Below are 18,246 nucleotides of genomic sequence, written 5' to 3' on the forward strand. Positions count from 1 at the left end.
TCCATACTTTGATGGAAGCTTAAAAATATCAAACTTACTTATGTTTGTGCTTATATATTCAGATTTCTTAATTTTAAAATATAGCTTTATTTTCAGTTGTGAATGCACTGTTGGTAAATAACATTGTATGGTAAAATGGTTTCATGCTAATATTTTTTCCCTTCAATCTCATGAAACTCCATCAGGCTGAAACATTCTTTGAAAATAGAATAAAAGAAGTGAGACTCTAAATGAGCTAAAAATTACCATATTTCTACTGTCACAATTTGCCCATGTATATTTTTGAATGTCAAATAGAGGGAAAGATGCAAAGCTCTACCTTCTATAAAGCGTTAAGTGTGCTTGTGAAAGAGTGTGTAAAGGAAGACCAAGCTGATCATAGGTACATTCTAGGCATATCAGTTATAGGAAGCTTCATATTTGGGAAAGAAAATCTATTAGAAATCCATTTCCTGAAAACTATGTCTTTATCTCCCTTGCAAACATTTTTATGGACTCTCTTGTTGCTCAGTCATGTCCGACTCTTTGCGACCCCATGGAGAAAAGCACGCCAGGCTGCCCTGTCCTTCACCATCTCTTGGAGCTTGCTCAAACTCATGTCCACTGAGTCAGTGATGCCATCCAACCATCTCGCCCTCTGTTGTCCCCTTCTGCCTTCAATCTTTCCTAGCATCAGGGTCTTTTCTAATGAGTCAGCTCTGAGTATCAGGTGGTCAAAGTATTGGGGCTTCAGCATCAGTCCTTCCAATGAATATTCCAGATTGATTTCCTTTAGGATGGACTGGTTGGATCTCCTTGCAGTGCACCCTTACTAGCCTGAAGACTGCTTAGATGTGATAGGTCCTTTCTTTACCTTCTGATCTGCATGCCAAGTCTGCCAAAAATCGAATATCTAAACACATGAGGTTCAGTTCTAGGTCTTTTATTGTGTTCTCTGGTCTATGAGTCTGTATCTGCTATTCCTCACCTCTTATTTACTATAATGTTTAAATAAGTTTTGATATCTGAAAATCAGATTGGCCAAAAAGTTCATTTGGATTTTTCTACAACATCTTGCAGAAAAAACCTGAACAAACTTTTTGGCCGATCCACTATACAGGCTCTTGATTTTGATCTTCTTTCTCAGGAGTGTCTTTTCTCCTGTTAGCCTTTTGTTGTTCTGTATCAATTCTAGATTCAAATGATTGATCTCTGACTCTGTTTCTCTCTCTCTGGGTATATAGCTATAGAGGTAGGTATAGGTATATAAGGGTATATATCTACAGAGATGGATATTGTTTTTCAGTCACTAAGTTGTGTCCAACTCTTTGTGACCCTGTGGACTACAGTATGCCAGGCTTCCCTATCCTTCACTATCTCCCTGAGTTTTCTCAAACTTCTGTCCATTGAGTCAGTGATGCCATCCAACCATCTCATCCTCTGTCACCCCCTTCCCTTATTGCCCTCAATGTTTCCCAGCATCAAGATCTTTCCCAAAGAGTCCACACTTCACATCAGGTGGCCAAAGATAGATACAGATATAGAGATAGATACTCAGGTGGTTCATTATGACTATATCTATATCTCCACCACTTCTGAGAGGCAGGTTTCTTTCGCATTTACTCTAATGCAGCAAATATAAACCCTATTGATTCTAGTTTTGTCTGGGAACCTCCAATAAATCTGCCCTGGGTATTTCTTAGCCTATGAAGTTATCTCCAGATTTTAATAGAAATTCCAGTTGGCTGAGTTCATTTCACTTTTTACTTTGAAGAGTCTTGCACTTGAAAATATAATTCTGTATTTTATTACAGATTGTGGATATTTTCTTTCAGATGACCTTAATACAGTGACTAAAATCTCATACCACCAAAAATGGAAGTAAAAAAGTGGTTTCTATCAATAATATTTAAAATATTTTAAAATGTAAAACACATGACTACCAGTATTTTGCAGTGTTTTATATTTTATGGAAAATAATATCATCATTTTTTGAATCCTACTGTAGATGTGTATCTTTTCCCAAGATGTCAAGCCTGCTTTGTTCTTTAGGTTGTAATGTTCTATTTGATGAGTTTATCTTTAAAGTAACTTATGCAACATATTAAGCAATTTAAGTAGTATGTTGAGTTTGAAAATGAATCCAGTGAGCTTCTGAGTGTTTCTAGTCTAAAATATATTATCTTATATTCTAAGAAAACCTTTATTTTTAAATATATTAGATATTTTTCAAATTTCCTTAGAAGTGTAGAACACACAATTTAATTTTAATCTTTTATCACTATTTTGATAGGAAAAGCACTATCTTAGAGGTTATGTAATAGGATAGGCTTTGGAATCTTTAACTCAGTTTGAATTTTAACGTTACTGTTTCTCAGGTGTATGACCTGGAACAAGTCACTTACCTAATCTAGGCATCTTCCATACAATTGGATTATTGTGGAGATCTATTGATTTAATCCTTGCAAAGTGATTCAACCAGTACCCAGTCCATTTTAAGTGAAGAACTAATATCATCTGGTAATACTGATGATATTAATTCTGATTAATATCAAATAAATGATGAAGCATTTTCTAACACTATTTAGAAAGGAAACAATAGTGTAAAATATTACTAATGTTTTCTCAAAGCAGCATTTTGTTGTAGAAAGAGTGCTGGCCTAGGATAACTACAAAAAGAATTAGGACTTTCAATATTGACAAATCAAGGACAGTTTATCAGCTTTATATGTTTTATCTTCATTAAATCTTACAAGAACCTATTTTATAGATAAAAAAATTAAGGTTCTTAATAGGGCAAGTAGTCAAGAATCAAGAAAAAATTGGAAAAAAGTGACACTAAAAAACTAATTCCTAAATGTCAAACATGTACTGAAAACTTTGCATACATGATTTCTAACGTTCATTCACCTCTGTTATTCATACAGGCCCTTCAGTAGCTCCATTTGTCAGATGAGGAATCTGAGCCTCAGAGAGACTGATTAATTTAGCCAAATGACACAGTTTTTAGAGAGTTTACTCAGGGACATTTGAAGATTTTGTTTAAAAATATCTTTAAGTTTCTTTGTTATGGATAAACTCTTTGTAAACAATTATGAAATGCATCAAAATATGTTTCTTTAGACTACAGTAAACTGATTAAATTATGAAGATTTGAATGAAATATTTTATCAAAAACACAGTGCAGATTAAATTTTTATACATCTCACATATATGAGAGAATTCAGTGGGAGAGATAAAAGAATATACTGTGGTTATACTTATTTGTATTCATTTTATACAGAAAAACATAACTTGATCACTAATGCTAAAATTTGCTCATAAATTGAAAATTATGTAACAGTGTCCCAAATAAGAGACAAGACAAACTAATTAAGAAAACGGAATCAGATTGATCAGCATTTCAAAATCTCTTATTCTTTATTAAAACCCATTAATGGTATCAACACCAGAGAGGTTCTAGAATCTTACATTTTTAGGAAGACCATATATTTCCTTTAATGTGAAAATATCTGATGTACGATCATTTGTCTATATTACACATATCATTGATTATTGTTGAAGCATTCCTACTTCTAAAGAGGGGTCAAGATGGGGTAATAATAGGTGTGATTAACAGTTTCTATCTTCATTTAGTGCATATACTAGAAACCAATTTTACCAATCTTAAATCAAGGTCATTTTTTCTAAAGAATTGAAGATTGAATGAGGCTTACTGACTCTCAATTTAGGCTGTCATTCCAATCATTCTGTAGTTCCATAGCAGGTGTAGGAGAACAAGAAAAAAACACACATGGTAATTGCTGACATGATTAGTAAAATATATACAGATAGTTGCTTTCAGTTTGGTTAAAATAGATCAACTACTTATTATCTATCTAAATAAACATATATGCCTACTGTATATTAATATTTTGAACCAATCAGCAAATGCTTCAGTATAATTTCTATACAGGAGGTACCCAAAGGGAAAAAAAATAGTATTCTGAGACAAATGCTAAATAAACAACTGAATCGGCCTCCTTTGCATTTTCTATCATATGTGTGTATACATATATACATATGCTTTGATATGAAAATTTCCTCTTACACCTCATCTCCAGTGGACTGGAGATAAACTTAAGCTAAAGTGTGCACTCCCCTCTTAATATACCAATTAGAAAATTTTAAGTAGGTCTAAACAGATGACATATTTCTTACATTATGGGTTGTCTTCAAGTTAGAGTTGGAATTTGGCATGTAGATAGATATCCTTAATAAAGGACCACTTGTGAATGATGATTACAATTTTCTTGGGTGAGTTTTTTTCTTTCCTTACAATTTTATGTCTAACACCGAGTTCATCATCCTCAAAAAGACTATTTATTATCTCAATACTCCTGGCTGCTTTTCCTCACTTCTCTTTAGCTTATCTTTGCTTTCTGCCTCACATCATCACACACCATGGACCTATGTCTGTGTAACAACCAGAAAATTACATCATGACCTGTGTTTATAGATGATCCGGCTCACAGTATATCATACGTCTCAGAAATGATCTTAGGCAGTGACAATAATTATCCTGCAGCTGATTTATCCTATAAATAGTTTACAATATTTGACAATTTTCTTATAACCATTTTAAATGCAAAATTTTGTAAGAATGATTTTGCCCAATATATTTTAAATTTATTAAATGTAATTCATAACATGTTTAGAATTTTATGTTTAATTACCACCTATTCTGATTATTGTGGTAAAGAACAGGCAGTTTTACCAAAGTTAAACACAGTTCAACAAATGTTAACTTAATCACCAGAAGGTACCTGGACTCTGTGATATGTATTAGGGATGTAGCAATTAATACAATACAGTTCATTCCTTTAAGGATTCTTTCATTTTTTTTGCAGAAGAAGCATGTCTAGTTTTCTATCGTATAGTGGATAAATCCAACAGGAAATGTATCAGTGTACTGTATTTCAATACCATGTGCTATAATTAATATTATCCAGAGCACCATGAGAGCTGGATGGATAAATGGAACTTGGAAAGAGTAACACTTAACTTACAGTTTATGGGATTGGACATTTGAGCAGAATGAGGGGAGCTGTTGGGGTTTATAAGAGTAAAGACTGTAGTCAGAACATGAATTCTGGCTTTGCTATGAAGTAGTTGTGTGACCTTCAGTAATTCAAATCATATAGAAAGTTATAGTACCTGCTTTGTGGAGCTATCTTTAGAATTAAATGAGTTAATATATGTAATGTGCTTAAACAGGATGAGGCATACAATCCATTGTCTTTTTCCACCCCCTCTCTCCTTAAGAGTTGTTGTCACCACCATCATCATCAGAATGATCCTCATTGTATCCCATTTGTAGCTGGCAAAGCTGTCGCCATAATAGGTAGATCACAGTTCAAGTTCATATCTTATTCGCCTTGCAGAGAAAGAGCACATGATGAGCAGTGCGTGGAAGTTTGTGTGCCTTCAGCTGGAGGTGGTATCTCCTCCATTCACACTCTTTGTGTTAGAACTTAACGTCGTGGCCCCACTTGGTTGAAAATGGAGCTGAGAAGTTAAACAGCTGCTACCCAGCAACAGTGGTCTGCTGTAGAAATTTGAGGGTATATGTTGTAAGCAGTCAGCCATCTCCACCACATGGATGAGACAGGATGAGGGTTTAAAAACAAGAGTAAAGACCAAAGCAGATGAGGAAAAATGTTATGCTTTTGTGGACCGTCCACAGATGGGCATTGTGAGATTTGGTGTGAGGCACGAAGTAGGAAAAGAGAAAACAGAAGGCAAAAAAAAAAACAGAAGAAGAAGAATGTGCATTGTTGATTAGGTTTAGTGTGTCTGGTATGTTATTGAGAAATCCAGCAGGAAATGTATCCTGTTTCTGAACTCAGGCAAAGGGACAGATTGGGTTGCAGACATCATGTCACCAACTCCTAGATGGCAGGTAAAATCATGATCGTGAATATGGTGTCCAAAGAGAGCAGAGGGTCACAATTTGCTGCCGTGACATTAAAGACCTGAATTAGGAAAGGAGCCAAGAGAGGATAAGGGGGTCAAGATGTGACAGAGCGGTAGAAAGATGGTGGCCAAGAGGTAAAGGAATGGAGGGTTACAAGAAGGAAGACATTTTTGCCATGTCAGATGCAGAAGTAAAATCCAGAGTGGAAAGGGTTGACATTTCTTTTAAAATGGTGGTTAGGAAATCATCAGATAACTGAGCAAGGGTTCTTTTAGTGGAACATTAGCATCACTGACTCAATGGATATGAATCTGAACAAACTCTGGGAGATGGTGAAGGACAGGGGAGCCTGGCAGGCTTCAATTCATGGGGTTGCCAAGAGTCAGACATGACAGCAACTGAACAACAGCAACAAGGATCTGAAAAGATGGGAGGAGTAGATGAGGACTTTTGAATCACTAACACACTAAAAATGCTTCTTCAAGCATAAAAGCATAGTGGTCTTCAGCATATACATCATTTCTGAATTTTGTTGTTGATTTTGTTTTACTTTTTTTATTACTTCCTTGTCATTCATCATAGGCCTTCTAAAAAGGCTTTTTGTCTAAACCATTAAACTTTTAAACCTGATGTGTCTAGAGCCTAGAGTTTAGCAATCTATTGTACTTAATTATATGGAGAATCCATAAGGAAAATTAGACATTTAAAATATAACCAGATCTAAAAAACACTAAAGATAAAAATCTGAGTTTCATGTCTTAAAGGAGAGGTTGATGTATGTCATTTTTCTTTCAGACAAATACAGAATCAGTTTATAACGTCCCCTTTTTTGCTTAAAATCTGGAAAAGTTGGCCTTAACAGATATTTTCCACTTTGTATACACCTTGACTCTGTGTAGTAGATTCACATTTTTTATATTTCCCTAAGCTCTGGCTGTATCTAAGACATGGTACATGGTTCAGTAATTCCGATAACACTTCTGATAATTTTGGCACAAGTTGAACTTTGCTGTCACTGAGCTCATGAGGTTACTATGTTAGATATGTTGTACTGAACTGTCTGATATGTGCAGTGACCTTCTTAAAACCTAGCAATTTTTCTAACGTAAGTTAGATTTAAAAATTCATCCTGAATGGAAAATATGAAAGGTATTATTGTTATTTTCTGGACATTTAAATATTCTGGTCATGAGAAATGTAGTTGTCAGCAGTGCTGAGATTTCTTTTTATTTGCAAACTTGCCCCTGTTAGTGTTTCTAGAACAAGAGAACACTCAGGTGAAATAAGCAGTTCTGTTAAGGAAGAATAGCGCCTGTCAAGGAAGATTTCAGGTGTATTATCTTTCCCAAAATACTTTTTCCTTGAGTCCATTTCCCTTTTGTTAAAATCCAAATGTTATTCTCGAAATAAATCTGAATCTTCCGTATTTGCAACATGTGCCCAAACTTACTTGATAAGGACACTGAGAAAGAATGGCATTTTGTAAAGGACTTCCTTTCAGTTGAGTAGTCTAGCCCATCTTTCTGACTGACTAAATGACAAGCTGAGATGATAGGCATTTTGAAAGGTCAGCAGCTGAATAAATGTATTAAATATTTATTATCACACCAGTACAAACTAGGGCTACATTTTATTGTCTTCTGACAGCAAGCCATTTAATATCTTCAATTACAGCCCTGAACATCCTGTTTTACTCATATATGTCTTCACCACCAAATTGTAAATTCTTTGATGGTAAGATCTATCCACCCTGGTGTCTGCTAATGGTTTGATATATGTTTCTAGAATAAATAAGTAAAGATACTAAATTGATTACATCACTAGGTGTAAAGGTACAGTCCTTTATATGAGAGTTATTACCATTATTTTCATTTAGAGATCAATATTAAATGACTTCCCTAAGGTTACAGAGCTTTTATGAGAATGGGGTTTCAGCACATTATATTGGCCTCACATATTTGGACTTTCCATGAACAATCAATATCTACTGTCCAGTAGTACCAACTTTAACTAGAGATAAATTTTTGCTTAGCATGATGAAATTTTTGAAACATACTTACAATAAAAACTACTCAAAGGCAATTTATCAACAAATTGAAATGGACAAATGACAAGGAAAGTTTATATCTTAACAAACAACAAAAAAACATGGTTATGAAAAAGTTCTCTCTTTTAGCCACTACAAATATATCTTAATGTTTCTTTTTCAGTGAATGCACTCAAATGTTTGTATATGTTTACTTTTATAGAAACACAAAATAAACTGATATATGCCAGTTTCAGAGGTTTTTCTTTTAAAGCATAGATTGGACAAAATCCAAGTAATGTTAAATGAGGAGTGTGGTTTGGAGAAAATTGCTTTCTGGGACTTTCTTGAGATTATTTTTAGAATTCATGGTATATTAAAAGTTTTAAAATATTGAATTCATGTTGAAAATTAGACTACAGAAAAATTAGCAGAATTGTATCATAGGATGTGTTTCCTATTCACTTCAAACCTCTAAAAATATCCTTATTGTCACTTATTAATACTGAAATTTAATTATTTTAAGTTAATATTTAATTTAAATAATTTAAATATTATTTTATTACTTAAGACTGAATTAAAAAAAAGAAAATCTACCAGTTCCAGAACCAAAGAGGGGATTCAACCAGAGATTATAGATGAAAACTAATTTCCCAGTGGCTTAAAGGACTTGGGGACATGAACATAGAATATGGTATCTGGAGACTGAAAGTTTTAATCCTGTATAAGAATAGGAGAGCTAGATGTGTACACTTTGCATCAAGCCTAGTCCTTTCCAGAGAAACCCCAGAAATTTGTTGTCTGCCCATGGACTTAGAAAAGGTTAAAGAAAAACAAACAGAACAGAATCTACCAGCATGAAACCAAAACCCTAAAACTCATGCCATATCACACATAGAATAGTACAAGCTTTGAGAATAACTCTAAAACAACACATTATTATTAAAATTTCTAGAACCTTTAAAACTCCAAAGACAGTCATGAAGCCACTCTACATTTATGCTGTTGGGACCCATGTTAGTGGGATCATAATACAGAAAAAGAAAAGCATAAAATAGGCAGGATACTAAATAAATAATTAACTTCCAGAAATTATTATAATTAAAAATAAATATCAGTGAAAAATTTAAACAGATCAGAAGCACAACTGATGGATAAGTTGTCAAAGAAGAAATGTGAGCTTATTCACCAGAATGTGACGCAAAAAGGTAAAGAGAAAAAAATACTAAAAAGAAATGGAGGCATTGAGGATAGAGTACATGAATCCAACACTTCTAATGGCAATTCCAGAAATAGAAACAGAGACTACTTGAAGAGATAAAATTGATCATTTTCTGAAATTGAAAAATATCATGAATCCTCAAGCTATCATAGCATAGAAACAATCACACCCTAATAGCAGGGGGTGGCCTAGCACTCAGATTTTGGTTTCCTACAGCATTCTAAAATAAAAGGCCCAGAGCTGCTTACAGAAATGAATGACAGCTGATTCTAGGACTGAGTCAAGAAATATACAAGATAAGCCTGAGGCAACTTATGGTGTTAGAACAGATGGCAGTGTGAAAAATTTTTTTTTAAAAAGTCTACATGGATAGGAATATGTCAAAGGGACACAGGAGCCAAATAAAAGAGCTCTCCTTAGCCAAAGCTGGAGCAATTTGAGCAATAAAATAAACTAGCATTGTATTATGCTAAATAATACAAATTATAAAATAAATATCCTTGAGTCTATGTTGATATAATTTACTAAATAATATATAAATGGGAGAGAAAAGATCAATCTCCTATATGTAAGAACTCTAAATTTATGTAGATTCTCTGCCCGCAAGGAGGAAAGTATATCTTCACTATGTGGTCCATACATAGTGACTTCCTTCCAAAAAATATTATACGGAAAGGGGTAGGAAAAAAATTAAAGTGGAGAAACAAGACAAGAACTACATTAGCCAGGTAGACAAGGTCAGCATGAACAGTGACAAGTCAAGTAATAGTATGTACCTTGGTCATGATGTGATGAAAATAACACTTCTGTAGTATTCCTCCCCTATACCCTTAATCCCATCTAAATTATAAGGGCAGGGGTTGGGAATCAGAGTCCAATAGAAATCCTACAAAATAACTTGACCGGTAATGTCTAAATTGTAAAAGTTATCAAAAACAAGGATAATCTGAGAAACTGTCTCAGTGAAGAGGAGCCTAAGGAGACATGACCTTACCAACTGAATAACATGGTTTTCAAAAATGATTCTGGCCATTATCAACACATCTTTTATGTACTTCATGTGGTAATATTCTGCATGAGAAATAAAGGTATTTAAAAATATCTGCCCATGTGAATTTTACTATCTGAAATCCCAGAGCATATTGAACATCATCACTTGAAAGAGATGATAAAATGTGTGCCCACAAATAGAACCTGTAGAATGATTATGTCAAGTTCTGTGTAATGAATCCTGTGTACAAAGCTGTTTTACTCTAAATACAAATTTATATGGGCAAGGATTTCTTTACTGTCAATTCTATTACAAAGAAGAATGATGCCACTTTTCAAGTGATGTCACTTTAAGTGAGGACAATGTATTCAGATCCACAGTGGATTGGTCCTATATATTCCCCATGCTTTTTGTTGAATTAAATATTCAGTTCTTATGGCTACATCATTTTGCAGACCTTTTCTTCTTTCTAGGACTTTTCCATCATGTTTTAGTTTTAGGTCTTTAGGGCTCTGTCAGTCTTTACTTTTTTAAACTAAAATAAATATTTCAGCTGTTTCATATACTGTTTTCTGCCAGCCAGGGTATCTTCAACTTGCTCCTATGAGCACCAATGCTCTTTCCATTCTCATTCTTATTAACTACAGTATATGTGAGATTATCTTTCATTTCATACATCTGTTGACCAGGTGAATAGGAACTGCTTTTGTCATTTTGACTAAATGAAGAAACTGAAAATGGTTAAAAACAGACAAGACATGCTCAGGAAAATAATCCACCTCTTCTATTTACCATGCTGACTTCGCTAACACCAGTCTGACTGACCATACTCTTAAAGAAAATCTACATTTCTAAGAATTGCAGTCTCTTTTTATTTTTAGTTTGTGCAACCCATATACCATAGATTAACCCCACCATAACCCTGCCATTAGCCTCACCATAGAGCTGTCAGAACTTACACAGGACAGGGTAAAACAGACTCTTGGAGGGCACAAACAGAAGCTTGTGCACACCAGGACCCAGGAGAAAGGAACAGTGACCCCACACCTTGTCCGTGAGTATCCAGGAGTCTCTGGCAGAGGCCTGCTGCAAGGTAGGGGGCACTGAAGTGCCCATTATTTTCATTACCTCCACCATAGTTTGGTCTCAGGTCAAACAACAGGGAGGGAACACAGCCCTGCCCATCAACAGAAAATTGAATTAAAGATTTACTGAGCATGGCCCTGCCCATGAAAACAAGACCCAGTTTCCCCCTCAGTCAGTCTCTCTCATTAGGAAGCTTCCACAAGCCTCTTATCCTTATCCATCAGAGGACAGACAGAATGAATACCACAATCACAGAAAACTCACCAATCTGATCACATGGACCACAGCCTTGTCTAACTCATTGAAACTATGAGCCATGCCGTGTAGGGCCACCCAAGATGGACGAGTAATGGTGGGGAGTTCTGACAAAATGTGGTCCACTGGAGAATGGAATGGCAAACCACTTCAGTATTCTTGCTTTGAGAACCCCATGAACAGTATGAAAAGGCAAAAAGATAGGACACTGAAAGATGAACTCGCCAGGTTGGTAGGTGCCCAATATGCTACTGGAGATCAGCAGAGAAATAACTCCAGAATGAAGAGAAGCAGCAATGCAAAAACAACACCCAGTTGTGGATGTGCTATATAGAGCAATATTGCATAGGAACCTGGAATATTAGGTCCATGAGTCAAGGCAAATTGGAGGCGTCAAACATGAGATGACAAGTATGAACATCGATATTTTAGGAATCAGTGAACTAAAATGAACTAGAATGGGTGAATTTCACTCAGATGACCATTATATCTACTACTGTGGCAAGACTCCCTTAGAAGAAATGGAATAACCATCATAGTCAACGAAACAGTCTGAAATGCAGTATTTGGATGCAATCTCAAAAACGACAGAATGATCTCTATTCGTTTCCAAGGCAAACCATTCAATATCACACTAATCCAAGTCTATGCCCCTACCAGTGATGCTGAAGAAGCTGAAGTTGAATGGTTCTATGAAGACCTACACACCTTCTAGAACTAAGACCCAAAAAAGGTGTCCTTTTTATTATAGGGGACTGGAATGCAAAAGTAGGAAGTCAGGAGCTACCTGGAGTAACAGGCAAATTTGTCCTTGGAGTACAAAATGAAGCAGGTCAGGGGCTAACAGAGTTTGCCAAGAGAACGCATTGGTTATGGCAAATACCCTCTTCCAACAACACAAGAGAAGATTCTACACATGAACATCACCAGATGGTCGAAACCGAAATCAGATTATATTCTTTGCAGCCAAAGATGGAGAAGCTCAATACAGTCAGCAAAAACAAGACCAGGAGCTGACTGTGGCTCAGATCATGAACTGCTTATTGCAAAATTCAGACTTAAAAGGAAGAAAGTAGAGAAAACCACTAGACCATTCAGGTATGACCTAAATCAAATCCCTTACGATTATACAGTTGGAAGTGAGAAATAGATTCAAGGGATGAGATCTGATAGACAGAGTGCCTGAAGAACTGTGGACAGAGGTTTGTGACACAGTACAAGAGGCAGTGATCAAGACCATCCTCAAGAAAAAGAAAAGCAAAAGGGCAAAATGGTTATCTGAAGAGGCCTTACAAATAGCTGAGAAAAGACGAGAAGCAAAAGGCAAAGGAGAAAAGGTAAGATATACCCATTTGAGTACAGAGTTCCAAAGAATAGCAAGGAGAGATAAGAAAGCCTTCCTCAGTGACCAGTGCAAAGAAATAGAGGAAAATAATAGAATGGGAGAGACTACAGATCTCTTCAAGAAAATTAGAGATACCAAGGGAATATTTCATGTAAAGATGGGCTCAATAAAGGACAGAAACGGTATGGACCTAACAGAAGCAGAAGATATTAAGAAGAGGTGGCAAGAATACACAGAGGAACTATACAAAAGATCTTAATGACCCAGATAACCATGATAATGTGATCACTCACCTAGAGCCAGACATCCTGAAATGCGAAATCAAGTAGGCCTTAGGAAGCATCACTACAAACAAAGCTAGTAGAGGTGATGGAATTCCAGTTGAGCTCTTTCAAATCCTAAAAGATGATGCTGTGAAATTGCTGCAAATTTGGAAAACTCAGCAGTGGCCACAGGACTGAAAAGGTCAGTTTTCATTCCAATTCCAAAGAAAAGGAATGCCAAAGAATGCTCAAACTACCACACAATTGCACTCATCTCACACGCTAGTAAAGTAATGCTTAAAATTATCCAAGCCATGCTTCAACAGTACATGAACCGAGGTGTTCAGCTGGTTTAGAGAAGTCAAAGGAACCAGAGATCAAATTGCCAACATCCATTGGATCATCGGAAAAGCAACAGAGTTCCAGAAATACCTCTACTTCTGCTTTATACACTACACCAAAGTCTTTGTGTGAATCACAACAAACTGTGGAAAAGTCTTAAAGAGTTGGGAATACCAGACCACCTGACCTGCCTCCTGAGAAATCTGTATGCAAGTCAAGAAGCAACAGTTAGAACTGTACAAGGAACAATAGACTGGTTGTAAATCTGGAAAGGAGTATGTCAAGGCTGTATATTGTCACCCTGCTTATTTAACTTATATGCAGAGTACATCATGAGAAATGCTGGGCAGGATGAAGCACAATTTGGAATCGAGATTGCCAGGAGAAATATCAATAACCTCAGATATTCAGATGATACCACCTTTATGGCAGAAAGTGAAGAAGAACTAAATAGCCTCTTAATGAAAGTGAAAAACTAGAGTGAAAAAGTTGAGTTAAAACTCAACATTCAGAAAACCAAGATCATGGTATCTGGTCCCATTACTTCATGGCAAATAGATGGGAAAACAGTGACAGACTTTATTTTTGGGGGCTTCAAAATCACTGCAGATGGCGACTGCGGCCATGAAATTAAAAGATGCTTGCTCCTTGGAAGAAAAGCCATGATCAACCTAGACAACATATTAAAAAGCAGAGACATTACTTTGCCAACAAAGGTCCCTCCTGTCAAAGTTATAGTTTTTCCAGTAGTCATGTACAGATGTGAGAGTTTGACTCCAAAGTAAGCTGAGTGCTGAAGATTTTATGCTTTTAGCTGTGGTGTTGGAGAAGACTCTTGAGAGTCTCTTGGACTGCAAGGAGATCCAACCAGTCCATCCTAAAGGAAATCAGTCCTGAATATTCATTGGAAGGACTGATTTTGAAACTGAAACTCCAATACTTTGACCACCTGATGAGAAGAACTGACTCATTGGAAAAGACCCTGATGCTGGGAAAGATTGAGGGCAGGAGTAAAAGGGGATGACAGAGGATGAGAGGGTTGGATGGCATCACTGACTCAATGGACATGAGTTTGGGTAAACTCCGGGAGCTGGTGATGGACAGGGAAACCTAGCATCCTGCAGTCCATGGAGTCGCAAAGAATCAGACATGACTTAGTGACTGAACGATACCATAGATACTCTGATCTATGCTGAGTTTACTATAATTATACTATAATTCACTATACTATGATTTCTCTCTCTCTTTTTTTTTTCTATTCTATATTGTTAAGGAAATAAGCCTCATTCAGTGATGGAGTCTCTCTTGGTAATTTTTTTAAAACTAAAAAACCAATTATTTAGATTATTAATTAAAACGCATTTCCTCTGTGGAGTAATTATATAACTCCACAGCCTATGGCATAGAAAAATAAAATAATCTCCAGTGCATAGACTTGCATACTGAACAGTGTCCGCATACTGCTCTACGTTAATAGTAAGTTCTCACTAATGTTAATTACAATTATGAGGCAAAGATTCTAAATCACTCAAAGAACATAACGTTTAATTCATGTTACTGATATCCTTGGTCTAAATATTGGCTGTTCTTTTAGGTTCTCTCTCTTCAATCTAATATTTAGACTCCATTTTACTGGTAAATTGTTTCTGGAAATTATTCCGGTTTTAACTGTTGTATTATGGAAATGACTCAAAGACTATGGAAATGCACTTTTATGAAATCTGCAGAGGTTTACTATTTTCCTTCATGAAAATACTGCCAATTTTTGAGTGACTTACTCCCACCACAGTCACACTAGTCCAAACCCATAGTAATCTATGTAACAAAGGAATTGCTGAGGTTTATTTAATTTGTTGAATTTGATAACAATAGTTTTAGACCTTTAATGTATATAATTTTGAAGCTATAGAGTATTATCATTAGACTTTGTATCAGTTCAAATTATATGCAAATATGTGAATTGCTTGGAAAATTCTATGTCGATTTGCTTTTTAAATTTTTTAAATTTATTTTTGGCTGAGCTGGGTCTTTGTTGCTGCCTGTACTTTCTCTTGTTGCAGAGAGGCAGCTTCTCACTGTGTTGACCTCTCTTGTTTCCAAGCACAGGCTCTATAGAATACGGACTCAGTATCTGTGGCACACAGACTTAGTTGTTCCATGTTATGTGGGATCTTCCCCAGACCAGGGGTCAAACCTGTGTCCCTTGCATTAGCAGGCAAATTCTTAATCATTGGACCACCATCTATTTGCTTTTCTAAGTCACCTTTAGATGATACCATTATGCCTTCAATTATTATAACTAGCATTTATAAAGCACAAATTGTTCATTGAGTGCTGTATTAGGCCCAAAAAACAGCAAAAAATTCTGTGTCAAAAGAGCTTGGAGTCTGTAAGGACAGACAGATGTGTAAACAGCTCTTATACAAAGTGGTAAGCATTTAATATAGAAATAAAAGTGCTCTTAGGCAGCATGAAATAGGGAGTGTCCAACCTGAGGCTTGGATGGCAAAGAGAAGGTGAGACCAGAATAGAGAAAAAAGTTGTTTCCTTGGGTCTTAAGATTGAACAGGCCACCAGGACCAAAAGAGAGAATGATCAGTACAGGTAAAGGAAGAAATATTTACGAGGACATGCAAAACACAGAACAAATGTTGTCTTGGTGAAGCCCTCAGTCCTAGGATATTTAGCTGCAGGTGCTTCAGAGAAGAGTTGCACCTAGAAAACTAAGCTGGAACCAAAAATCAAAAGATTTTAATGCCTTGATTGGGAGTTTGGGTTTATGTAATAGACAATGGTCAGCCCTTGATTGCTTAAAAGATATTTTCAAAGTGCAGTTTCTATTACTTGCTCAGTCACACAGTTCCAGGTGTGACTGAGAGATGGGGAGTCATCTAAAGTCTATCTTGGGCAACATATTCAAATATTGAACTTATCTAATACTGTGGGATCTATAAAACAACTAAAGGGAACATTGAAATATAATGAAAGTATTACAAAATGATGTTTGTGATGGTTATTTTGTTTTTCTCCAGTGGGAGAGACTTCTGAGATTTGCCCAGAAGCCACTGATTTTTTGTGCCACAATAAGAAGTGCATTGCATCCCACCTTGTCTGTGACTATAAACCAGACTGCTCTGATGGGTCTGATGAAGCTCACTGTGGTAAGTGTATTTGCCTGTTCTAATGCTGCACAGAGTTTCACTTTATTAGTAGAGTAACTTATTGATGTTGGTGAGTGAGAAGAAATATTCTTTTCATGCACTAGAGTAGGCTTCGAATAGCCAAAATATTTTTCCAACTTCTCTCTATGGATATTTAAATAGAAGCCCTACCATCCTTGTTTTTCCCCATACTAAAAACTGCTAAAATCTATAGCAAATCGTGTGACAAAAATTTCCCATTATGTCATTGTATAGAACTGTGTGCAGAGTCAGAATTCAAATTGTCAGAAATTGAACTAGCAGTCTACATTTCTTCATCAATTCTCATTAATGTTTTCATCGCCCCCCCCATGGCTGATTTTATAGATGAGGCAAAATATGAACACTTTGAATAAATACTAGTTTAATGATTAATTTTATTAATTACATTGCACTGGAAAAAGAATACATGAGCCACATTTTTTTAAATTCAAACTTTAATTCAAATGATTTTTAAAGTCGTGTATAAAGCCAAGTATGTGATTTTAAAACATGAGCACATGCTTAAAGCCAAAAAATTTTTTTCATATATCTTACTGATGAGAATTCATATGGAATCCTAATACCACACAGGCTGCCTGTTGCAATTAGCATTTGCTGTGTAATGAAGTACCCTAAGAGTTAGTAGTCCAAACAAGTTTCATTTGGCTTGCAATTTTGTGGTTCAGTAACTTAGGAAGGAATCAGCGATGCAGCTTGTCTCAGATCCACATGGCTCAAACTGGGACATCTAGACCGGGAGGAGTACTTCCAAGATGGTGGTGTCTCTTATTTATCTGGGTCGTGTGTGCTCTTTGGTTTCTCTGTATTGATCAGCATGGAATCAACCTCTAGGGCAATTGGTATGGCTTGGACTATCACAGGTTAGTCAGACATCTTTCATGGGGTTGACTTTTACCATCTATTGACTGAAAAAATAAATGCACAACCTGAAAGTTGAGAATTATGTTTTCTTTGGAAAACTCTGGCGACTCAGATGGTAAAGAATCTGCCTGCAATGTGAGAGACCAGGGTTCTATCCCTGGGTCGGAAAGATCCCCTGGAGAAGGGAATGGCAACCCTCTCCAATATTCTTGATTGGAGAATCCCACGGAGAGAGGAGCCTGGCGGATTGCCGTCCATAGGGCCACACAGAGTCGGACACAACTGGGTGATTAACAGCACCACTACTACTTCTATTATTACTAACTACTACTACTGCTGCTACTACTACTTGGAGGACTCAAGCCTATGAGACAGCCTCTCAGATAGCTCTAAGGGACTGTTCCCAACAGGTCCAGAAAGAGCCAGATTATATAGGAATTTTGCAACAAAGACCAGGTAGTCCAGACATCAAAAGATTACTGTTAATTAAAGAAAACCAGATATCTTAAGGAACTTAGTGCTTTTCTGTGTATGGGAAGATGCAAGACTGTGGGCTCGTTGAAATTATTTTTTTGATATCCATCTCAGCTATCTAGGGTGGCACCCTGGTTTTTCCCATCCTGAGTCTCCTCAGAGTACACTGTTCTGGTCTCTGCAGTGGCTTGATGGCAGGCATCCTGCTGTTTCTACCCTGAGTTCCCTCAGGGCTCACCATGG

The 18,246-nt window shown here is 36.2% G+C and overlaps 1 protein-coding gene across 3 annotated transcripts in view; it reads left to right on the forward strand.

The window, feature by feature from the left end:
• Positions 1-18,246, forward strand: part of MALRD1 (MAM and LDL receptor class A domain containing 1) — a 764,811-nt gene that overhangs the window by 533,346 nt on the left and 213,219 nt on the right. For all 3 annotated transcript variants that reach the window (XM_081558804.1, XM_081558803.1, XM_081558805.1), the window contains one exon: positions 16,498-16,626. In XM_081558804.1, coding sequence (XP_081414930.1) covers positions 16,498-16,626 — 129 coding nt within the window. The remainder of the gene's footprint in view (positions 1-16,497; positions 16,627-18,246) is intronic.

This window comes from Giraffa tippelskirchi, chromosome 13, assembly GCF_054371585.1.
Source record: "Giraffa tippelskirchi isolate mGirTip1 chromosome 13, T2T-mGirTip1v1.2.pri, whole genome shotgun sequence".
Taxonomy (NCBI): Eukaryota; Metazoa; Chordata; class Mammalia; order Artiodactyla; family Giraffidae; genus Giraffa; species Giraffa tippelskirchi.